This window comes from Girardinichthys multiradiatus, chromosome 22, assembly GCF_021462225.1.
Source record: "Girardinichthys multiradiatus isolate DD_20200921_A chromosome 22, DD_fGirMul_XY1, whole genome shotgun sequence".
Classification (NCBI taxonomy): Eukaryota; Metazoa; Chordata; class Actinopteri; order Cyprinodontiformes; family Goodeidae; genus Girardinichthys; species Girardinichthys multiradiatus.
Genome location: NC_061814.1, coordinates 35,626,052 through 35,651,743, shown reverse-complemented (window position 1 = coordinate 35,651,743; position 25,692 = coordinate 35,626,052). Strand labels below are relative to the sequence as shown.

The 25,692-nt window shown below is 38.4% G+C and overlaps 1 protein-coding gene across 5 annotated transcripts in view; it reads right to left on the bottom strand.

Annotated features, from left to right (window-relative positions):
- The window catches only part of LOC124859156 (arginyl-tRNA--protein transferase 1), an 81,362-nt gene that overhangs the window by 47,921 nt on the left and 7,749 nt on the right, over positions 1–25,692 (bottom strand). For 3 of the 5 annotated variants that reach the window (XM_047351735.1, XM_047351737.1, XM_047351736.1), the window contains exons 4-9: positions 25,034–25,137; positions 24,617–24,853; positions 18,393–18,589; positions 14,376–14,504; positions 12,089–12,217; positions 350–382 (exon numbers count right to left, since the gene is read on the bottom strand). In XM_047351735.1, the coding sequence (XP_047207691.1) occupies positions 350–382; positions 12,089–12,217; positions 14,376–14,504; positions 18,393–18,589; positions 24,617–24,853; positions 25,034–25,137 (829 nt within the window). The remainder of the gene's footprint in view (positions 1–349; positions 383–12,088; positions 12,218–14,375; positions 14,505–18,392; positions 18,590–24,616; positions 24,854–25,033; positions 25,138–25,692) is intronic. The other 2 variants (XM_047351738.1, XM_047351739.1) reach the window with 2 other exon arrangements.

The window sequence follows — 25,692 nt, the reverse complement described above, 5'->3', positions numbered from 1 at the left end:
TTTAAGTTGAACACAGTATTACTAATGCAATCTGGAGTGCACATTTCTCAGTCCCCCCCTCCACATAGGTAAAGCTAAATTAAACTCCCACAATATGAAACTGAATCCCCTTCTTGAATACTTTAACCCCACTCGATCCAGCTTAAGGCTCATCAGGAGAATGAGCTAAGGGAACATATGTGGTAGACCAGGAAAACATTTCTACCACATATTTTGGATATTTCTGTTTTCTAATTAAGACGTTCTTTTTCTTGGAGCAAATCCTTCAAGGTAACACACATATGGATGAGCACAAACATGTAGAAAAAGGTTTTGTTAAACTGTCAACTAATTAAAAGGAAAGACATACCTCTAGTGGTGAATCACAAAGGAATCTCCGGAACTGTGGAGGGAATCAAAAGGAGGGAAGAAGAGAGACAAAAAAAACTGTTACCTTTCTGGGTCACCAACTATTTTCAATAGACACAAATAAAAACCATACACATCTCCTCTGGTGTTCTGAATTGTTTATCCATAACCATTTTCTCCTGGCTTAGGCGTCACATAGCCTTCCATTCACTACAGGCATAAAAGAAGCCTTTATTTAGACAAATGAAAACATTTACCCTATCAGCCAAGGCTAGCAGTCTAGGAGAGGACACAATGACAGCTAAAATAAGCAGCACTGTCGACGTCAGGAGTCTGTCCCACAACACACGTTAAAATGCACAGCAGATCTCAATTACAGTGGGGCTCTCTGTGTGTGTAAATATACATCTTTCATCTATCATCTATTCTATTTCCTGTGCTTCTTTTTAGCTGAGGAGTTGAGAGTGGTGTGTTTACAGTTTTGTTGGCTGTAGGGTAGGATGAAGAACTGTGCCTCCTTCTAAATTAACCGTTTCAAAACCTGAAATTTAGGGTTGATGGATGTTTTTTGGTTATATGCAGTTACTCTCCATTTCGCACATTCACAAGTGACTTTTATTTGCTCACTTTTATAATCTAAAGTTTGATGTCTGTTGAACAGGTCACACAAAATTGGTTATAAAATTATAGTACACATGGACACAAAGGGTGCAGATAAGAGTTAGTTGTTTTTTTTAAAGGAGGTATAATGTTTTGTGTATTGGGGTTTCAAATTGTTCAAAGCTGTTTCACACACTAGGATATATAATGACTAAGTTTATTTACTGCCAAAAGCCCAAACTATTGCAGAAGAGAGTATTTCTCTACTTGTAGACCACAGCTGTTGTGAGCACCAATGACATTAATAAAACTTTATTACTTATTGGTAAAGTGCTTATGCTATTGTCACACTGTTTTCTATCATTTTACGTGGCTCTCAACATGAAGAAATTAAACTTAGAAAAATATGCTTGAGTAGCTGACTACCCTGGCTGTAAGGTGTTCCTTGTGTTCAGAGAGATAGCCTGACAGAGAAAAACTTCTCTATGGTAGCTGGTTTTTGCAACCAGCAATCTGTAACACGACATGAAGGTAAAAGTCCTAACAGTGTATGTCCAGCATGTGTGGAGTCTGCAGAGACGTTAGCTGCCCGTTTCCTGATCCTATACCTGGATGTGATGGACAGGACAAACTGTACAAGATAACCAGCAGCTCATGTGGAAGGTTGTACTTCTTGAGTGTTGAGTGAGTTAAGCTCCAGTTGCTTCTCACTACGCCAGTTCTGACCAGACAATTCACCTCCTGCCTGTAAGCTGACTGGTCCCTGTCCTGGATGAGACCAATGACAGCGGTGTCATCTACAAACTTAAGGTGTTTTACAGACAGGTCCGCTGAGGTGCAGTCATTTATGTACAGGGAGAAGAGGGGGGAGAGATCACACTCCTGTGGGGCATCTGTGCTGATGGTTCTTGTACTATTGAAGATGCTTCTCAGACTTACAGTACACACCAAAAGTTTGGACACACCTCATTCAAAGAGTTGTCTTTATTTTCATGACTATGAATATTGTAGCTTCACACTAAGGGCATCAAAACTATGAATTAACACATGTGGAATTATATACTGAACAAAAAAGTGTGAAACAACTGAAAATATGTCTCATATTCTAGGTTCTTCAAAGTAGCCACCTTTTGCTTTGATTACTGCTCCGCACACTCTTGGCATTCTGTTGATGAGCTTCAAGAGGTAGTCACCTGAAATGGTTTTCACTTCACAGGTGTGCCCTGTCAGGTTTAATAAGTGGGATTTCAAGCCTTATAAATGGGGTTGGGACCATCAGTTGTGTTGTGCAGGAGATGGATACAGTACACAGCTGATAGTCCTACTGAATAGACTGTTAGAATTTGTATTATGGCAAGACGAAAGCAGCTAAGTAAAGAAAAACAAGTGGCCATCATTACTTTAAGAAATGAAGGTCAGTCAGTCCGAACAATTGGGAAAACTTTGAAAGTGTCCCCAAGTGCAGTCGCAAAAACCATCAAGCGCTACAAAGAAACTGGCTCACATGAGGACCTCCCCAGGAAAGGAAGACCAAGAGTCACCTCTGCTGTGGACGATAAGTTCATCCGAGTCACCAGCCTCAGAAATCGCAGGTTAACAGCAGCTCAGATTAGAGAACAGGTCAATGCCACACAGAGTTCTAGCAGCAGACACATCTCTAGAACAACTGTTAAGAGGAGACTGTGTGAATCAGGCCTTCATGGTAAAATAGCTGCTAGGAAACCACTGCTGAGGACAGGCAACAGGCAGAAGAGACTTGTTTGGGCTAAAGAACACAAGGAATGGACATTAGACCAGTGGAAATCTGTGCTTTGGTCTGATGATTCCAAGTTTGAGATCTTTGGTTCCAATCACCGTGTCTTTGTGCGGCGCAGAAGAGGTGAACGGATGGATTCTACATGCCTGGTTCCCACCGTGAAGCATGGAGGAGGAGCTGTGATGGTGTGGGGGAGCTTTGCTGGTGATACTGTTGGGGATTTATTCAAAATTGAAGGCATACTGAACCAGCATGGCTACGACAGCATCTTGCAGCGGCATGCTATTCCATCCGGTTTGCGTTTAGTTGGACCATCATTTATTTTTCAACAGGACAATGACCCCAAACACACCTCCAGGCTGTGTAAGGGCTATTTGACCAAGAAGGAGAGTGATGGGGTGCTGCCCCAGATGACCTGGCCTCCACAGTCACCGGACCTGAACCCAATTGAGATGGTTCGGGGTGAGCTGGACCGCAGAGTGAAGGCAAAAGGGCCAACAAGTGCTAAGCATTTCTGGGAACTCCTTCAAGACCGTTGGAAAACCATTTCAGGTGACTACCTCTTGAAGCTCATTGACAGAATGCCAAGAGTGTGCGGAGCAGTAATCAAAGCAAAAGGTCGCTACTTTGAAGAACTTAGAATATAAGACATATATTCAGTTGTTTCACACTTTTTTGTTCAGTATATAATTCCACATGTGTTAATTCATAGTTTTGATGCCTTCAGTGTGAAGCTACAATATTCATAGTAATGAAAATAAAGAAAACTCTTTGAATGAGAAGGTGTGTCCAAACTTTTGGTCTGTACTCTACCTGCTGCTGCCCATCAGTCAGGAAGCTGGTGATCCAAGGACAGGTGGAGGCCAGCTCTCTGAGCCTGGTGAGCTTCTGGTGGAGGAGGTCTGGGTTGATGGTGTTGAAGGCTGAGCAGAAACAGGATCCTGGAGTATATCACGGGGTGATGCAGGATGAAGTGTAGTCACAAGTTGACTGCAACTTCTGTTAATCTGTTTGCCCATAAAGCAAACTGCAGGGGGTCTGTGATGTCCTTCAAATGCTTCCAACAAAAGCGCCTCAAAGGATTCCGTGACCACAAATGTCAGTGCAACAGGTCTGCGCTCATTTAACCCTATGCATTTCTTGGGGACCAGGATGATAATGGAGTGTTTCAACCAAGAGGAAATGTCACTGAGTTTCAGAGACTTATTGAAGATGTTAGTTAAGATGGGGGTCAGTTGGTCAGCACAGGCTCTCGGGCATATCCTGGAGTTTTTTTTGGTTTTCCGATGCTGAAAGAGCCTACTTACATATTCCTCAGTGATCTGACATGAGTGAACTCAAGTGGTCAATTATTAGCTAAACTAATATTGATACTGAACAAATCACCTTTGTCTACTGCAGTGCTTCTTAATGTCTCTTTCTGAGGAGAATGTACATTATCAGGACTTCCTGTACTGTTGCTGTGCCAACTCAATAAATGCCCTAAAATGAGGGCAGTGATGCTTGACAACGTTAGAAATGGGCATAAAAGGGAGTAGAAATAGCCATTTAGCCTATCATTTTTTATAACTATTATTTTATATCTCTTAAGAAATCAACAGATTTATGGAACTTCCAATTTAGCTGAAATCTCAGCAAAACAATAACAATACACCTGAGCTACCTCTAGAGGCAGAAAGCTACTAAATCCTCCAACATTAAATGCTAGCTTTAAAAGCCATGAAAAACAAGAAGAGGGGCAGCAAAGGTGACCAACCTGAGTACTACAAGATGCTCCACAGTGTCTTTACACACAACTTCAACTTGGACCATATTAAAAAGAATGAGACAGCTTCAGAACAAAACAAATATGATTATAATCTGTATTTACTTCCCATTCATCTACCAAAAGCCTCATCCATGCAACTGGCTTTATTTTTATTTTATTCAATAATGAAATTACCTGGTGCTTGGACAACATCCATATAATTCTAATAAAAGCAATGCTCACAGAAATAATTCTCTGAACAATTTCTTTGTGTAATGTGGAAACTGTAGTGTCTAATTCTATTGAGTCAGCAATGAGCGTTGCTCATGTGCAGAGGAGCTCGTCAAGCTGCAAATGAAGTGTAATTTTCCAGTCCTCGCTCTGCCAGTCAAATTACTAACTATACAGCTCCCAATGTGCAGTATAGCTGAAAGGCACAAATAAAACGTTTGTTAAAACTGAAAAAGTCTGTTTCACCAACAGAACAACAGCTGCAATTATTAGATGACATCATTTATTGGGGTCTTGCAAAATTACTGGCTGCTGTATGTGTGTGAGTGAGACTGAAATTCCTGAGATTAACTTGTGGCTGAATGCTGTAACATTTAGTAACCCAAACCTAAATGTACCAATGCCTTGAAAGCATTTAATGAATGCAAATGAATATGTGGAATTGCGCCTCAGCTATGAACACCTTTTCTCAGTCTCTTCTCCTGTTTTACCAAAGACCTGAAAGGTTAACCCAAACATGCAAACTCACATCCACAGAGCCATTATAAGAAATAAAGTCTATGTGAAGGCAAAGTCAACTGGCATGGAGGAAGAATAAAGGGATTTCTGCATTAGTTCAATAGCACCAACGCTTTTCCTTCCATTTTTGATAAAACACCAGATACACAGTTGATCCATGAAGTTGCTGGAACATCCTCATGTGCATCCACACATGGAGTCCATCTCTTCCTCTCCAACTCTCCCTTTCTTACAGTAAACACCCATCTGTTGACAATTAAGGCTTGCAAACAGCCATTGCAAGCACACACAGTTGTGTTCTTGCACACATACAGTACATTTAAACAAACACATCTGCCTAACCCTAATTGCTACTTCAACCTCTCATCAGTGTTATCTTTGTACAGTCAAACTGCTGCACTTATGAGTGAATCCATGCCTGTGCCAGCTATGCAAATCTCAATAAAAACATCTGTTAATATTTTGTTCTCTTTGGTTACAGCTTTGTTTAATGTATACATATAAAAAAGCTGCAGAGATTTGCAATGTCATGCAAAGCTCAGAGTGGGTTAAATCCAACCAGTGTTCTGTTACAACAGAAACTTGGTTGCTCAGTTCTGCTGAATGTCCTTATTGTGCACCAACATGCGGCAAATAGTTATTTTTTCCTTTTTTTTTTTTTTACTAATCTTTTCAAATCCTCCCCAGATATTATTTCAGGAGTTTTTGTTTACATCAAATGCAGATGTAACAGGATTTGTTTTTCTGAAAATGATTCCCAAATGTGCAGATGCTGAGAGTCATGGCTCAGTGAAACAGTTTTGACCAATAGGCAGCTGACTGGACTTGTGTGTGTGTGCATGACTATCTGAATAATTGCTGGTATGCGCTTAAACTCTGTCAGGAAACTAATATTAGAAGAAGAGGGAAAACGTTCTGGCTATTTTCCATGCATGCTTTTTCAGGAAATGCATACATCCTTATACAAACAAAGCACTTCCCTCAGTTTGGACCTTATAATGTCTACAGTTTGTACAATTTTTTGTAGTTGTTGTAGTTTTTATGAGTTAACTTCACTTGGGATGCACACATAATGTCTGTTATCGACTGGCTCAGAACCACGCTAAATGTAACCAAGAATATCTGACTAAAATAGACTAATCCAACAATAAATACCTCCACATGAATTTAATAATCCAGCTACTTTGGTAGGCTGAGCAGTTATTATAAAACACATTGTGGCAAAATATATCAGGGTTTGTAAAGACTTGTTTTATGTCAAAACTCTATATTATTCCAGACTCAAATTACCTGAATTTTCTGTCCTTTTTAAAAGACTTTGAAAATCCAAATATAAACAAATTCAAGGCAGACACTTCAACAGTAATCTTGTAAATAATGGAAAAGGAAAATATAGTTTTTTTCCATGCTTCATTTTCTTTTTCCATAATTACTTAAACCTGGAAAAAATGTAAATAGGATTCCATAATTTTCCAAACTGCAAATAAATCCTGATAGTACTGCCATAATAATAGTATAACTCAAAAACCCATCAAACAAAAGCTTGGACATTGTTGAGTAAGAAATAAAATCAGTAGATTTTAGTATTGTGGAATTTTAGGTGTATGAAATAAAATTATAAAAAAATATTTACTTTAGTGGCAGCAATAAGGGCTCAAACTGTAGAAATTAACAACAGTGTTTGAAAAGCAAAACAGCAGATTTGCATGCTAACCAGACATCTTTTTCTTGTAGACTGTTTATCATAGCCTGTTAATTTGCTACATTGTAATTTTACAGCAGGGATACTAGCTTGTATTTGCAAACACAAAATATTAAACTTAGTCTTTAGTGCTTTTGCAGAGATCTGACGAGATGGGTTACGGCCCAAACCAACCAAAAAATTTAAATTGTCACTTAAAAAAATGTGAAATTATACCAATACAGCATGTGATTGTTTCATAGCAGTTACAGTTTAAAAGCCAAGTAAAATCATCTAAACTTTGTGGAAAATGTGCAATTGTAATGGGTTTTACATTACAATGTTTCTGTCACAGTAATTATATGTTATAACCTAAAGTTACTCCGAAATGCATAGACAACTGCAACAAATTTTAAACAATTTCGCCAAAGCAGACTTTCCTTTTTAGACTACTTGCTTTTGAAGCAGTTTTCATATAACTTTATTACTACTACTACTACTTTAATATATGCACATATCTTTTTTTTTTTATTATTGTATAATTTGGCATAGACATAATCATGTAATAAATCTGTTCAAAGAATGAAGGGATGTACAGTTATATATTTTGACGACCTGTAAAAGGTTTAACTCAGCCATTTTACAGCTAAAACTTGTGAACACTTCACAGCGGATTCACTCTGATTTTATAGGAATGTTAATTTCTGTCATTACCACATTTGCAATAATGCTTCACATCCTAAAGAAGAATTATCAAACACACACGCAGCTGCAGCAGTGTTTGTGACTGCCTTTTTTTTTTTTTTTTATAAGTTAATTAACAAACACATAGACCCTGTAAAGTATTTTAACTGCAACAGTTTTAATTCCTACAAATGGCTGGGGGAGAATTTCACCTCCACACAGTGAAAGTGGAAGTCCACACAGCATTTGATTGATTTATTCAATATTTTCACAGAGAATAAATTATATTATTAATGTATTTGAATGTTAGCACTCCAAAACAATAATACTCAACTTGAGTTAGTAGTCTTAAATGTTGCATCTGTAAAACTACCAATTACTCCTGTTGTATAAGAAAAAACAAGCTGCCAAGCACTTAAAAATGGGAGAAATGACTGAAACAAAACTACAAGGAATATCCAAGAGCTGAGAAATGCTTAGCACAGTATCACCAGAAAACTCCATCCTTGGGTCATGGTAGATACTGAAAATATAACCTTCCTAACAAAGCCATTCTCTGGCATACATTTCGAGGCCCTGGATCCTGCGGTAAAAGCAACAGGGATAAAATAATTGACCTAGAAATCTACTCTGGTTCTTGGAAAATCGTTCCTGCAGTGGAAACACACCTTAAAACATATACATAACCCATTGAAACTGGGTTCAAGTAAAACATAAACAGAATGAATGAATAGTCCCATTCAAAAAGGTTGTGTGTGTTGTTGCAGTTAGTTCTTTACTTAATACTACAACTAAGGCAGATATGCATGTGAAATAAAATAAGTTTGCTTTAATTAACTGAACCATAATTCAACCTATGCTGTTAAAAATCTATATACTTAGAATTTATCCTGCATGGAAAAATCAATTAAATAAAAAAATAACTTTTCCATGTGGAAAACCTCCAGGAAGCACAGTCAATGATGTAGCTCCACACTTTTATGTTATATATATATTTTGAGCTGAAGCTGTTCACACAAACTACCTTTTAATAAAGTTAGGGTTATGGCACCAGGAAGGAATCTGACACAGTCTGCCCAATCTGACAGCCTTCATTACTTATTAATTACCTTACTTTTACAAGCTGGAGAATTCAGTATATTTACTGCAGCCTGTTGGCAGAAAGGTGAAGGAAGTTGGTTTTCCAACCACAGAGGGACAGAGGCCCCACTTAAGTTGGATGGGATTTCTTCATCCTGGATAAGCTTTTTAAACTTTTCTTTCCTCACAAATAAACACGTATACATACCATACAAGTTAGAATATGGTTTTCTGTGTTTTCATTGAATCTTAAGTTTCATATGCTTATTTACAGCGTCAGCCACATTTACTGCCCCTGATAAGATTTGTAAAAGTCTTAACATAAATTAATCTCCTACTGCAGAAGCATCATCTCACACTGAAAAGGCTGGAAAACAAATCCCACTTTCGAGGACAAGAAAAATTGCCATGTTAAGAAATACATGTTTTCCACAAAATTCTATGTGGTACAATTATTAGTTCCCCTAAAAATCCCTTTAAATTAAATACAGTGCTGAAACTAACGATTAATTTGTTAATCTGTTAACTATTTTTTGATTAATCGATTAATAATCATATATCAAAAGGTGCTTAATAGGAGATTCTTTACAAAATTTGAATCAGATGAAGCGAAAACAATGCCACTTGAGGAGTATTTAGAGACAAACAAGGTTTTTCATCTTAGATGCAAAATGTATATAAATCTAATTGTACACTATTGGCCTAATTACTACTCTGAGTGGGTTGTTCTTTCAGCAAATAGCATGTTTTAGAATCTGTATAAGCCAGTTAACAATTATTCGATTACTAAATTAGTTGATGATTATTTCCATAATCATTTAATCTTGATTAGTCCGATTCATTGTTTAAGCCCTAATTAAATGTACCCAATAAGCAGGTCAAGGATCTATGTTATGTTTATGCCACCATGCACAGGGACTAGGATTGTAAAGACGAGTCAAAAATATTAAAAATCCCTGGGTCATCAACGGGTCTCCATAGCAACCATTACACTATATTTACATGCCAGCTGGTTGTTTGGGAGAGCGGCCAAAACAAAAGCCCCTACTCTCCTATCATCACAAACATTGACAAGACAAATTTGATAAACCTTACTGGAAGCTAAACTACAACTGTGTGCTTAGGTATGTTAAGACTGAGATTAGCTTAAACATCCCAAACATCCCAAAAGGTTTAGGCTTACAACAAAAGATGAATATGTTGAAAAGCACTGCATGCCCACTGAAGTATGGTAGAGGATCTGTGATGCTGTGGGCCAGTTTCACCTCCAAAGGCCCTGGGAACCTTATTAGAGTACATGGTTTCATGAACGTTTTTTTAATCCACCAGTGGCCTGCATTTTTCCAATTTTTTTCATTTTCAAAAAATGAGAGGAAATAGGATGGAGCCAGCAGGGAATGGGTATGCAGTTAATGGACAAAAGGACATGAATTGTGCACTAAACCCCATGCGCCACCAGCATCCAGCCCATGAACTTTTTAAGATACCAGGTCATTATAAATAAAATCACTCCTTGAACACTGAAATTTGGTCATCATTGGGTCTGTCAGCAGAACAGTGATCCAAAGCAAGTCGTCAAATCAACACAGATGTTCACCAGACCTCCTTCCATGCTAATCTCAAAACTAAACTCTACGCAAAACATGGGGATTTTTTTTTACTCCCATTTCAATAATACATTTTCTAGAGTTATATTATGCTACTGCATTAAGAGATGTATTCATTTTATTGATTCTTACACATTTTTACCAGGGGTGCCAATAAATGTGCCAAGGATTTTCCCTGCTGTGCAAACTAGTCAAACTTTTTAAATATCGGTGAACATAATTGCCACAAAATGCTTCAGGTGAAGTCTTTAAACCTTCTTATTACCATCCTGTCATCACAGACAGAACTTGTTATGCCTAATACAGGTCCTTCTCAAAATATTAGCATATTGTGATAAAGTTCATTATTTTCCATAATGTAATGATGAAAATTTAACATTCATATATTTTAGATTCATTGCACACTAACTGAAATATTTCAGGTCTTTTATTGTCTTAATACGGATGATTTTGGCATACAGCTCATGAAAACCCAAAATTCCTATCTCACAAAATTAGCATATCATTAAAAGGGTCTCTAAACGAGCTATGAACCTAATCATCTGAATCAACGAGTTAACTCTAAACACCTGCAAAAGATTCCTGAGGCCTTTAAAACTCCCAGCCTGGTTCATCACTCAAAACCCCAATCATGGGTAAGACTGCCGACCTGACTGCTGCAGTGGACTGAGTCTGGAGTAGAAACATCCAGAGCCATCGTGCACAGGCGTGTGCAGGAAATGGGCTACAGGTGCCGCATTCCCCAGGTCAAGCTACTTTTGAACCAGAAACAGCGGCAGAAGCGCCTGACCTGGGCTACAGAGAAGCAGCACTGGACTGTTGCTCAGTGGTCCAAAGTACTTTTTTCGGATGAAAGCAAATTCTGCATGCCATTAGGAAATCAAGGTGCCAGAGTCTGGAGGAAGACTGGGGAGAAGGAAATGCCAAAATGCCAGAAGTCCAGTGTCAAGTACCCACAGTCAGTGATGGTCTGGGGTGCCGTGTCAGCTGCTGGTGTTGGTCCACTGTGTTTTATCAAGGGCAGGGTCAATGCAGCTAGCTATCAGGAGATTTTGGAGCACTTCATGCTTCCATCTGCTGAAAAGCTTTATGGAGATGAAGATTTCATTTTTCAGCACGACCTGGCACCTGCTCACAGTGCCAAAACCACTGGTAAATGGTTTACTGACCATGGTATCACTGTGTTCAATTGGCCTGCCAACTCCCCTGACCTGAACCCCATAGAGAATCTGTGGGATATTGTGAAGAGAACGTTGAGAGACTCAAGACCCAACACTCTGGATGAGCTAAAGGCCGCTATCGAAGCATCCTGGGCCTCCATAAGACCTCAGCAGTGCCACAGGCTGATTGCCTCCATGCCACGCCGCATTGAAGCAGTCATTTCTGTCAAAGGATTCCCGACCAAGTATTGAGTGCATAACTGTACATGATTATTTGAAGGTTGACGTTTTTTGTATTAAAAACACTTTTCTTTTATTGGTCGGATGAAATATGCTAATTTTGTGAGATAGGAATTTTGGGTTTTCATGAGCTGTATGCCAAAATCATCCGTATTAAGACAATAAAAGACCTGAAATATTTCAGTTAGTGTGCAATGAATCTAAAATATATGAATGTTAAATTTTCATCATGACATTATGGAAAATAATTAACTTTATCACAATATGCTAATATTTTGAGTAGGACCTGTATAATTATGATCATAGTTGGATCTAATTAAAGTGCCTGTTTATACCAGTCTACTTGGAAATGTAAGTGTATATAAAGCAGCTGGACACTGCTACAAGCATTCACAGCAGCCTTCTATTAGGTGTGGGATAATAATCATGCAGTACCTCAGTCTCACTACATTCGCTTGGGTCATCACCATGAATGGCCATCTGGTAGCGGGCGTACAGCGCCACTGATCGTTGATAGGACGCCATGAACTGGGGGTCCTCAAAGTTCACCGGCACTAGCCTCACCTTCAAGCACAGGGTGTGGAGGAGACAAGGTGGAGGGGTTTGGGGTTTATGAGGATTGTCAATGAATTCGAAGATGGTGAACATTTAGAGAAGAGAATACAAAACAAATGTACAAAGAATGAAGGGATGTACAATTTCTCTCTCTTTGTCCTTCAAGCAAGCTAGTTATGCAGCTAGACGTCTTTTAATCACCAAGTTTTGCACAAAGCACATATCTATTGCAGCTTGAAATCAGAGATGAGAAACTTGAGGATGAGGCTAGTGCACTACCCAGTTGTTCACTCAATTTGCACGAAGAAGACCAGAAACACGACGCCATATGGTGTCAGTGGTCCAGGGCAGCAGAAAATCTGGACAGATCACCTCCGACAGACCGAATCGTTCTCTTTTACAATACCAGAGCCCCATAAAAACCATTAAAAACATCAGGGTGAAAACACTCGCCAAGAAATTTAAATCTGATTACCTCACTCCTTCCAAGTTCAGAGAAGATTCTAGTTTGGATATGAAGGACTACTGGGTAAATGCGTATAGCTTGAGAATTTGTAACGGATAAACTGCACCCTCACACTGAATCAGATTCAGACAAACACCACTCTCAACAATATTTGTTTGTTTTGTCACACTAAATGTTTCACATCATCAAACACATTTTAATTTCTGTGTACCTTCAAAGTACAGTTTTCAAATTCTGATTTAGTTTATTAAGTGAAAAAAGCTTTCCAAACCAAGGTGACCTTATGTGAAAAAGAAACTGCGGAGCTAGACACAACTGTTTGTGCCATCCCTGGTGGCCAAGATGCTTGCAATAACTGGCAATGGATTTTTTATATAGCCGTGGAGGAACTTTGGCACACTCTCCCTTGCAGAATTGTTTTAATTCAGCCACAGCTGAGGGTTTTCAAGCATGGACGGCCTGCTTAAGGCCGTGCCACAGCATCTCAATCGGATTCCAGTCCAGTCTTTGACTAGGCCACTCCAAAACCTTGTTTTTTTTTTTTCAGCCATTCCTAAGTGCACTTGAATTTATAGTCAGGCTGATGGCCAGATATCCTCCTACTAGCATTTCTGGTAGAGAGAGGATGAGGTTCATGGTTCCATCAGTTACTGCAAAGTATCCAGGTCCTGAAACAGCAAAACAGCCCCTGTCCATCACACTACCATCACTGTTTTACTCTCTATATGAAGTTCTTTCTCTGAAATGCTGGGTTAATTTTATGTTAGACGTAACTGGAACGTGCCAAAAAGTTCCACTTGTCACAGTCTACAGAATATTTTGGCCCAAATATGTTTCTTAACAAAAGTGAGAGGAGCCTTTGTGTTATTGTGGTCCAGCTGTGGCTTAGGTCTTCCCCATGGATACCATTTCTGCCCAGTCTCTCTTTCTTATTGTTGAGTCATGAATTCTGACCTTAACTTGTTGTTCTGGGTTGTCTTGTGACCTCTTGGATGAAACGTTGATACGTTCTTAGAGTCATTTTGGGAACTCCTGAGGAAGTTTACCACTGTTCCATTTTCCACTTTTGTTTCCTGGAGTCTCAAAGAAATTGCTTCGTAACCCTTTCCAGACTGAGAAATATCAATTATTGTGTTTTCATCGGCTCTTGAACTTCCTTAGATGTGTAGATGATGTGTTACTTTATAAGATCTTTTAGCCCACCTCATGCGTTCAAACAGCTTCTGTTTAAGTGATTTCGTGATTCTGCAGGTTATGCTGTAATCTGGCCTGTGTGTGGCAAATAAATTTGAGCTCAGCTTTTGTGGGTAATCTCAGTTAACTTTTGATTTAATAAACGAGTGTATTATATTTTTACATAGGGCAAGATAGGTTTGGATAGTTTCTTTTTCTTAAAAATGAAATCCACATTTTGAAAACAGCTTTTTTGTAATTCTTCAGGTTATTTTTCGTTTCAAATTTTTCTTTCTCCTCTCATTTAACAAAACAAATTGTACATTAATTGTAATAAACCTACTTTATATTTTTTCTAATTTGACAGATCGGAATTTGAATCTGTTAATATCTAAATATAAATCTAGAAAGGAACAGAGAAAGATGAAAAATTATGGCTGCAACTGAAGGTACCCTGGACTGTGAAACCCTCTATCCCCCTCCATCTCTGGGTGGATGAGGGTTGACCTATGCCCACCACCCTCTGACCTGGCTCTCGGAGGGTTTGTCAGGAGGATCCTTGTGAATGGCCATCTGGTAGAGTTTGTACACCTGGTAGGAGGCGTCAAAAGAGGCTTTGAACTGCGGGCTAGGGGGCCTGGAGCGCACTAGCCTCACCTTCAAAAAGAATATCGGCAAACACGGGTTAATATCCAAATGGAAAAAAAAAAGAGTGCTAAAAATAACATGAGAAGTTATTAAAAGGCAATAGAGGAAAATCACAAATCAAAGAGCAGGAAAGGTGTGAAATAACAGTTACAGAAGACACACTTTTACACATTTAAAGCATTTTACATATAGACTACAATGCAGTCTTTGTTTTAGACAGTCATTGTAAAAAGAAAACAGCTCCCTCTTCAAATTCTTGGGTTTCACATATTTTCTACTTATTAAGGGTTTTTGTTGTGTTCATGTCTTCACAACATAAATGAATTTCTAGAGTTTCTGTAGCACAGCATTATATTTCTAAATATGATCCTGATTTGACACTATTGATGGGCTTTATCATATCGTTCAGTTTTATGGTGTAAATTTTCTTATGATGATAAGAATTTGTCTTTATCGTTACAGCAATAAAATAAAAGTAATGATGTTTGAAACCTCTAAAGCTGACCATACTGTCAGAATTATTCTTACAATTTTCTCCACTGTTGGCTCATTGAGAGCAATAAAAAAATACTGATAAATTATCAATTAATAATTAAATGCAGTAACTGTGTGCAATTTAGTAATAAAACACTTCTTTATGTGCCTGGTGTCCTGAAGGGCCTATTTAAAAGTGAGAGAGCAGTTTGCTGAAGTGTTATACTATTGTTAACATGTGACCCCTCTGTTTTATTATAACTCATTGGTTATTCAGCTAGTAAAACATTTCTATGCATTTCCTCATTTGTAAGTCACTTTGGATAAAAACGTCTGTCAAATGCATAAACACAAACATTTCCAATTAACTGTGCAGGTAAAACGTACACGATGAGGTGATGTCCTGTTTCATAAAACGTGCGCCTTGCGTTAAACGTCTTGAAATTAAAATATTTTAGCTGCTCTCTAGACAGGTCTCCCCAACACGGAAAGCAGTCAGACCACAGAGTTACATGAAACAGATAGGCAGGGAGCTGCAGCAGCCAGTACAGTCTCTTAACTTTGATTGTCAGGACAAGCTTATTTATTAGATCGACCCAAACTGCACGGCATGGCAAACTGCATTATACGCCAGGCACAAAACAATAGGCAGTAATTGGGTGAGGAAATTGCAGACCTTCAATCAAAGGGAGGACACGGATAACAGGTATCATCAGTTGAGCGCAGTCAGGGACTCAGATACTGATCTTTCAAAAACGCCCAGACTGGTATCGGATCAGGACATCCCCAATTGGTCATTTGTATGTGGAAAACCTTAGAATTGATAAAGAGCGAGGACTTTCTTTTCTACATGACTGAACATGACAGAAAATCATGAATAGAAAAATATAAGCTCAACTCAGTGACTTCACCATGTTGTTCTTCAAGTTTTTAGTATTTAATTGAACCTGAAAGATGTTTGTATGAAACTGTTGGCAGGATGTGACTAATTGCTTTGCAATAAGTTGACAAACATCAATTTATGCCTATTCTAGTATCATACTTCTAAATTCAAAACTAAAATGATACAGACCTTTATTTTTACTATAGGCATTTATTTTCTACTCATGTTTTGTAGTGAATTCAATAAATCTGTAAAAAACTGCTCATAAGCTCCTTTCTAAACATGAGCTCACACGGTGTCAAAAAGAAACTAACAGCCAACAATAAAAATAAGCCACTACAATTAACTGATTAACGAAAGACCTACAACAAAGCCTTAGAACTAAATTTCCTTAAATAACTGGGTGAGTCTGATTGGTCTGGTTTAAAAGGAGCCTTTTATAGGGAGTATGTATGTATGCATGATCATTCTGTAATATCTGGTCCCAGAACAACATAGATCATAAAGTAAGTGGTGCATACCTTTTGGGAGAGGTGCTCTCAAACAGAAAACACAACCTTATATCTCTCAGAAACAAAAAATGCATCAGGACAATGCTTCAATGGTGTAAGAACCTAATGCTAGACTTACAGTATAACCTCCATAAAGAGGATGCAAAGTAATGAGTAATGTTTTTTTTAGCCATCATAAACGTCCACAGTCTATTTTTGATCATCATCTTTAATGCAGTGCTAGAAATCAGACTCAGGAAAAGATTATGGAAAGAAAACTGTCTGGGTGTTGCTTTCTCATCCTGCGTCTCCAGTTTTTAATTAAGCCCCTCTTCGTTTGGAAGCTTTTGTTGGACACAGAGATGCTGCCATATGAATATCTGAGACGAACAGAATGCAAAGCTGAACTGGAGGTTTGTTGGTTGGACTTGGATAGAAGACTGACTCTCATATGAACACCTGCCATGTTCGTCCTATAGCCAAACTAAAACACAGAGCCTCCTGGACATAGATGCCATATAAATAACTACAACGTTTCTCTCATATAATCTGAAATATTTAACATCAGTCAAAACTTACTTTCCTGACAGCAGGAGGGTTTTTCCTTTTACAGCAGCAGATATGCTGATGTGAAGAGTATCCATATAGTTTCAAATACCAGAAAAAACAAGACACTGCTAAATTAATACAAATGATGTAGGAGAGATTTATCAAACCACGTATGATCAATCTGTAAAGAGAGCGGGCTGCTCGTAGGATCAGGCTGAGGAATCTTACAGTTTCCTGCAGAGCCTAAAAGATCTTTGATGCTGTTATACTGAACCCTGGTGGTGGAAAACGGAACCCTTCCGGCATTTAAGGCCTTAAGGAATCGAATCGATAAACTGATCCCAGATCTGAATTTGACTTTCCTTTCATGTGCTTATGGACTTGTTATACACTTGAAACCAAGCATATCCATGAAGAACAGTAATAAAAAAGCAACCCTTATCATCAAGTTCCTGTTTTCTCTCAATATTTATTTTCAGAAGTGTTAAGCAGTGCCCACAACATCAGTTACATTTATTTTATAGGAATTGTTAAGGGTAACAAAAATTGTGGCACTGGTGAGTTTGTAGTGTATTCCTACTAAATAAATGTCTGTTTTTAATTATTTTACATTTTCACAAGGTGCACCAATAAATCCTACCGTCCTGGATATTTTGCCAAATACTGTTATGTGTGAAGTAACCCAACTCCTTACGTACAATGAAAATAAGGGTTTGCTTTCTATTTACTACAATGTGTCTAAATGAAAATTGTGCTCCATTGTGTTTAATGTCTCCAAGCAAAAAAGCAAGTAGTAAAGCTAACATTGGTGAAAAGGTCAAAGGTCAAAGTTTAATTAAAAACTGTAAATTGAGTCAGACTTAGAAATGTAATTGAAATTGATTAAAACCTTTTTTGGCTTTAGAGATTAAATCTGATATTGCTTCACTACATTTGATTTCTTATTCATTTAACTGCTATATCGATCATGTAAAGGCCTCGCTAAAGCTTTGTTTAATTAACCTTCATTTGAGAAGCCTAACCTACACATTCATTTAGTGAAATTACAGGCGGGCAAATTAATCCAGTTGAGAAGCATTGATTGAGAGATGATCTCACTGAGCTTGTGACAGGAAATAGACACAGCCTGCTTCGTCACAGCATCTGGCTCTAAATCTGCTTCAGACCAAAACTGCCATTATGCTACCAACCTCGGCCTGGTCTGAGGCCTTCGCCAGGCATCATTCTACATCATTATGCTTCCTCTGAATGTTTATTTCCATGTCTTTGCGTATTGGTTCAGCTAAATAGTGTGGTTTAAATGTCATCTAAAGGCTCATCAGTCTGTGTGGTGTGCATGTCACTTTGATTAATTCAAACTTGGAACATCTGATTTTTCCAGTTCGCACATATAAACACATGGTGAAGTCACTGTGGTTGAGGAAGAGGCCCCAACCAAAAATGAAATATCGAACCATAATTTTCCAAGTCACAAAAACAGGGTTTAAAGATCCAGCTTACCTCCAGGCAATGCGAGGAGCTGTCGTCTAAAGACTCGCTCATGAATCCCTCCAGTGTTTTGTGCTGGTTGGCATGGGCAGGTTTTGTAGGTGAGGTTCCATCAGCATGTTGTCTGATCTGGTCTTTCTGAAGACGCCGCTCCCTTCTTAAGTCTTTGGCCTTTCTGCAGGACGGCCTTCTAGGATCTGCTCCCAACCCTGCATCAGAGAGAGGAGACCGAAGAGGAAGACTACGTTTTTTTATTTTCTTTCTATTTTCCCATGTGGAAAACCTGGTAATGATGATATTTCTGACTTTTGAAACTCAAAAATCTGTTGTTTTTTTTAAGTTGCTAAAAGCACCATACCTAAGATTGAACAGGTCACATTAACAACACTCATTGGAGCAGATGCTGTTACTGAAGGATGGCATCATTACAGGACAGCAAAAAAAAGTATTTGCTTCCTTACAGATTTCTTCTGTTTCCGAACAAATTTTAATATCCAGACAAAAATAATCTGTGCACATGCAAAGGAATATCCAAACACACCTAGCTATATATGTAAAAATATTACTGCCTTCCTTGTTGAAACATGAATCAGCTGTTCTTGACCAATTAAATTTGACTGACCACACTCAGGTCTCATACCTTCTGGACCTGTAGAATCTAGGAATTACTTCAATCTTCACTGAGAGCAAAGTGTACTGGACTCAAATTACTTATTTGTGTGCACAAACGTGGCAATAAAGCTGATTCTGATTCTAAATTAGAACCTATTTGACAAAATGAAGTAGGCTAAAAGATCTCCAAAAGTAACACCTCATATCATGATCTAAAGTAATTCAAGAAGAGATGAGAAAGAGGAGGAACAACGGTTGTGACATTTATTACTACAGAATGTGATAAAAAGCCATTTCTATGGAACCAGACGATTTTTAGCTTGACCGGCTCTGACTGGTATCTGAGTGGAAACACAAAACAAATCTAAATTTTTCAAGTCAGGACACTCAACACAGCTACCAGGTTATATCAACGGCTACACTGTTCAGTGTTGAAGCTGCTACCAAGTGAAGCAGATTCTAAGTTACCTATTTTCAGTATAGTGAGGGGCTTAAAAATGCGGCCAAAGGAAACACAAAATGTGTAAGCAGCCATTATGAAAAGGAAAGGTTTTCTATGGAGGTACGTTGGCTGTTCTTTCAGGCTTCCACTATTTAACTGAGTGATAATTCAGCAGTTTCTCTGTTTAGGCATTTTGAGCTTTTATAACCTTTGTTCTTCATGACACATCTTGGATTTGGATTTTGCAACCTTTAGATAAATCTCAGAGTTAAGGTAAGAGCTACGTTATCTAGAGAATACTCAGTGAGACTGCTGTTTCCAGGTACTAATGCTAACCATGCAAACCAATAGTAAAATATACTAAAAACAGTCTGAAATCCCAACTCTGTCAACATTTTCTTTATTTAAAATAGTTTTACAGAAACTACTCTCACACACAAAGTTTGATATTGCATGTGCTTTTAATATACATATTGAGAGCTCATAGCAGGAGGGCTAGAAAGAAAATAATTTAAATGTTGTTACTTATAGTTTTAAAGAGAAATGGGAATCGGCTAAAATCAGTATCTGCAGTTCAAACTTAACAAAAAACGGAAATCAGAAATCGTCCACAAATGTCTGATCTGTGCATCTCACAAGTTTCAGCCTAAAACTGGACTGAATTACCTAACACTGGTCAGTTTTATTTGCAGCTCAACAACTGCTACCGAGCAATACAGGATGGGTAAATGAAGCCCAGATGGTTAGCAGGTAGCTAGTGTGTATTTGTAAATAAGCAAAAGTCATAACAAATAAAATGTGTTGTTCCCTTAAAGGAAAAAGCTAATGGGAACAGCTCTGGTCTTCATTAGCACACTCAGTTTCCTTTCTGTGTCTCCCCCACTTTCTTCCCCACCGCTACAACTTCTTGGGCTCCTGCCAAGCCCTCTCGGTCGTGGGGCATCCCATGTCAACAGTTTACACCCCCACATCCTGTTTGGAGCAATAAGGAAGTGATAGCCGTTTCCTGCTTGCACTACTGCCAGCTGCCAACATCAGCCCACTGACTAGCTTTCCCCTCTGATGACATCATAAGGAAGAGTAGAAGCTCTCATCTTAACATGCTGAAAAGGAAACTGTGGTCCTGGCCCAAATTTGCTGGCAACCCTCAGATTTATCTAACTCCAAGGCATTTTAGGTTCTACTTTAAAGCAGATTCCATCATTCAGTTTGGTGGCTTGCTGAACCTTAAAATGGATTATTAAGCAGATTAAACTAAAGTTCTCAGTGTAACAAAATCTGGCAGAACTGTAGTTGCACCTTTACTTCTTTTGGGCTTCACCCTAATGAATAACAGATACTTTTCCTCTAAAAATGACTGAGGAAGTACTACTGAGGAACAAAATCATCTAGCTGTGGTTAAGATAAACCCTGACAGATTACTTTCCGTTGAAGACAGAGTGGCAGATAACACCTCATGAAATCTGGGACATTGACCTTCGGTTTTGAAGGAAATTTTAAAAGATATACTTAATTTAAAGAGTAAACGCATTTCAAATACAGATGTTTTGTATGTAAACATGGAATTAGTTCCAGGTTGTTCCCTGTGGAAGCAGCGCACAGTTTCTAAAACTGACACTGAGCTTCAGATGAGGGGTATCTGTTTAAAACCCCAAGTGTGAGTCATTTTCTGTCTACCTCAGGCACTTTATACTGTAATTAAAACAGGCCCCACCTACATTTTTGTATTGACTTGTTCCTTGGAGACCCCTGTCTGAATTTAAGGTATGGGGAGTCGTGTTTTCTCAACCTGCAACTGGATCCTCCCTAAAGGTATAAAGCCTCCAGTAATAAAAGCTGAGGAAATATATGACCAGGTGTTTTCTGTTGGAGGTAAATGGAGGGGTGGCAGGGTGGGCAGTAAATCCTCCTGCTTCCACGTTGCTGAAAAGACTTGTTATTCCTGACACTGTAACTCAGAGAAGAGTGGTCCTGACACAGGGACAACAGCACTGCCACTGCTGCATTGTTTTACTGAATGTTTATGTCTGTGAAAGGATCAGCTTGTTCAGAACAGTCCTGCTCCTGAGTTCATTCTTGACTTTTAATTAACCACTATGGGAGGTACTCTCAATACATTTTTGGAAAGGAAAGGAACAGACGTTCGGCTTCCTGTGTCTAAGGACAGTTTAGCATCTCCTCACATGAGAGTTATTGATTCATTACAGTAAGCTGGCAATGAAGATATCCTGTTCTGGACAAGTGAGGATAAGAATAAGAGAAAAACTAATTTTATGTCCAACTTCTGCAGAGTGGGGCAGCTTGGTGAACAGTGACACCCTCTGGTGTCTACAACAGCTAGAAGTGTACATACCCTGTGAATCTTTTTTTACATTTTGCTGCTTTACAATATCAAACATAAATGTATTTTTTGTGGCAAACCAACAAAAGTATCACATAAATGTGAAGATGAGGGAAAAAGACACACAATTTTCAAATTATTTTATAAATAACGATATGAAACGCAAAGCACTCCTCCATTTCTTAAAGGTTCATTCAGAAGTCACTTCAAACATAATCCACTTGTGTGTTATTTAATCTCGGTATAAATCCAGCTGTTCTATGAAGGCCTCTGAGGTTTGGCAGAGAACATTAGTAAACAAAGTGCATCATACACAACATACAGGTCAAAGATAAAGTTGTTTAGAAGCTTGAAGCAGGATTAGGTTATAAAACAATATCCCAAAGAGCACTAATCGATTCACCTTCTGAAAATGGAAACCTTATGGCACAACTACAAACCTAGCGAGACATGACTGTTCACCTAAGCCGACAGCCCAAGCAAGCAGAAACACCAAACAGGCCAATGGCAGCTCTGGAGGAGCTGCACAAATCTACAGCTCAAGTGCGAGAATCTGCTGACAGGAGTACCATTAGTTGTACACATTACAAATCTGGCCTTTATGGAAGAGTGGCAAGAATAAAGAAATTGTTGGGGAAAAAAAAGGAGTCCCAGTTAAAGTTTGCTACAAGCCATGCAGGGGACCCAGCAAACATATGGAAGAAGGTCTACATGTAAAAATCTGTGTGTGGAGGAAAACTAACACCACATAACTGACCACACTGTCCCCAAAGTAAAATGTGTTGGTGGCAGCATCATGCTGTGGGGATACTTTACTTTAGCAGGGACAGGGAAGCAGGTCAGGGTTGATGGGGAGATGGATGTAGCTAAATACAGGGCAATGCTGGAAGACAAAATGTTGGAGGTAATGGCAAAAGACTTGAGACTGAGGGTGAGGTACATCTTTCAGGGAGGACAATGACCCCAAACATACAGCCAGAGCTACAAAGGAATGTCAGGGGTGTTATATTCCAGTCCTTGAAGGCTTGTGTCCAACAACTTTTTGATGTGTTACTTGTCCTACACACCTGAATCAAATAGCCGAATAACGCGCTTAAAAAGACACATATAGAAGCACACCGGCCCTTGACGACGGGAGATTGACACCTTTTAGTGGTTTGGATCAAACATACATCTGTTAGTGTGGTCTAGTCAAAGTCCAGACAGAAATCTAACTGAGAATCTGTGGCAAGACTTGATGTTCACAGATGCTCGATATAATCAGACTGAGCCTAAACATTTGCACCTGTAATTGCTGCTAAAGGTGGTACTGACTCATGGGTTTACTACAAATGCATGCCACACTTTTCAGATTTATTTATAGTGGAATTTGAAAGCCAATATTAAATTTTCTGTCTGTGTCACAATAACACACCACTTTGTGTTGGTCTATAGCACAAAATGCCATTAAAGTACACATTATTTTATAGGCGTAACTAGGGTTTTCCACATATATCACAACTTAATTATCATTGCAATATTATCATAGGCAATACTATTAACTGCAAAAAAGACTTAGGCCGCAATATATACTAATTATTTAAATACCAAGCATCTGTGCTCTCTATGCCTTTAATGTATTTGTTAATGAGGAAGAAAATGTTTAAAGGAGCCTTAAGATGTTTTAGGAAAGTCATTAATTAACTGTTATTATTATTAATATTATTATTATTATTATTGCCATGTAATAAAGTTATTTCACTGTCAAAACAGCAGCTGTGGCCAGATGTTGTCCAAAGTGGTGTCCAAACATGTTGCCACTTGAGCCAGAATAGTCAAGTTGGTGTATTTGAAGCCACAAAATTATGATTTATTTATATAATTAATAATAATACCAAAGTGGCTAGATGTCTGCCAAGGATTGGCGACCTGTCCAGGGTGAACCTTGCCTCTCACCCTTAGACTGCTCCCACGTGACCCGCTATGGAATAAGTGGTATAGAAGATGAATGAGTGAATGAATGAATGAATTAATATGGCTAGATGTTTGTGGTCCTACTTCCTATGATTTTAAAATTAGAGCCAAATATGTTATTCATGAAAAAACAAATACTTTGCATAACCTTTCCGAATCTACATAGATTTTGCCTGTGAAAGTTGTGTCCATCTGCATCAACGACCTGTGGTGAGAGGTTGGATTTGTACTGAATTGTGGTCAGGTGACACACAAAATCATTCCAAGGGCTACAAATGGCCCCCAGGCCACACTTTGAACTTCGCAGAATAAAAGCATTTAGTTAGATATGAAATAAGGATGTTTTTCCTCCATAGTATATGGAATGTGTTAGCAATGACCCTGAAGCAGAAAAAGATAAACACTCTTCAGTTTTTGTTTATTTATCATCATTCATAACCACATTAACACTTTCACCAACATTATCTCATAGGGCACGTTTTCCCAACGTCATGCAGCACCAGTTCAGGAGGTTTCAATACTATGTAAGGCACCGTTTCTTTGTGGATACAGAGATAACTGTAAAACACAGGGGTGACACTATTGGTGCCATTTCACACAAAAAGAAGATCCTGCATTTAATCAGGGTGGAAATATGCCATAAACCACATCTGATGTGGTTATTCAACATGCGGAATATAACCTTTACTGTTCACTGGATTATCCATTAACAGGAGAAACAGACAACTTTTGCAAACACGTCAGATAGAACATAAATGATGACTGGTGGAGCTCTATCCCAATTTGTCACCTTCTTTACAATAAAAAAAACTAAAACACTGAAAAATCAGAGAAAAAAAAACCCAGAGAACTTGCCTTTATTTAAAAAGCAGCAAAGATTTTTTTTACCTGGTTTAGGAGCTTTGGCAGTTGTTCCTCCATCTGAGACGGAAGCTAAAACATTCTGTGAATTTTCTGAGCCTGAAGCTGTAGAATCCACCAAGTTTTTCTGAACTTCTGCAACAACGGGACAGTTTGGCACTTCCTGTGAAATGTCTGCGATAGCAATATGTTTTACATCGGACTGACAGACTTTAGTCGGTTTCCCCGGACCAGTCTCTTCACAAACAGAGTCCATTGGCTCCCCTGCGTGGCACAAAGCAAACATCATTTATGCAACTAGTGTGTACCACAAAGTCAGAGTACCAGTGCTAATATGAGATTGTGTTTTATCATCACTGAGCTTTTCAAATACGCAATGTAACTCACACCCAGTAACAGATTCATATTGAATTGTTCTGTGCAAGCAGAAAAAAACCCTCTTACCATCTTCCTGTACTGATGGCAATTCCCCATTTGAAATAAATTTGTTCATTTTCTTCAGGATTTTCTTGTGAGATCTGGAAGGCTGGAATTTCATTGCATGACATCTTGAGGGAAACAAAGATCAAATAAAGGTTAGAAAAATTACTATTTGGCTGTACATTTCTACTTACCGTTGGTATGAGTGACAAATTTGTGCTTTTAATAGTGTATTGCGACAGTTTTTTCTTCAGAATAGACCTGTTATACAACTTCACTGGTTCTTAAAATCAGTGATTTGGTGCAGAAGTTTAAATGTTTGGTGGATTTTCTCTTATCCACACATTGTCTAAATACAAACATACATCCTAACAAATTTCAATGTCATTTTGCAAGCTGCGCTTCAACAATAATTTATGTAACCATCATAAAGTTTCTGGTATAACTTGGTATAACTATTTGACAAGTCTTCTCGTTAGAAATGGTAGACCTCATGTGGTTTCCTTGCACTGACCCAGCTTTTTAGTGTAGTCCACACATTTTCATATAGGTTGAGGTTAGTGCAATTTTAGACGCTGATTTATTCATTCCAAAACCAGATATGATTTGTGTTTGGTCTTATTATCTTGCTTGAACATGCAATTATGTATAATTTTCACCCATTTAATCAAAATCGACACCCC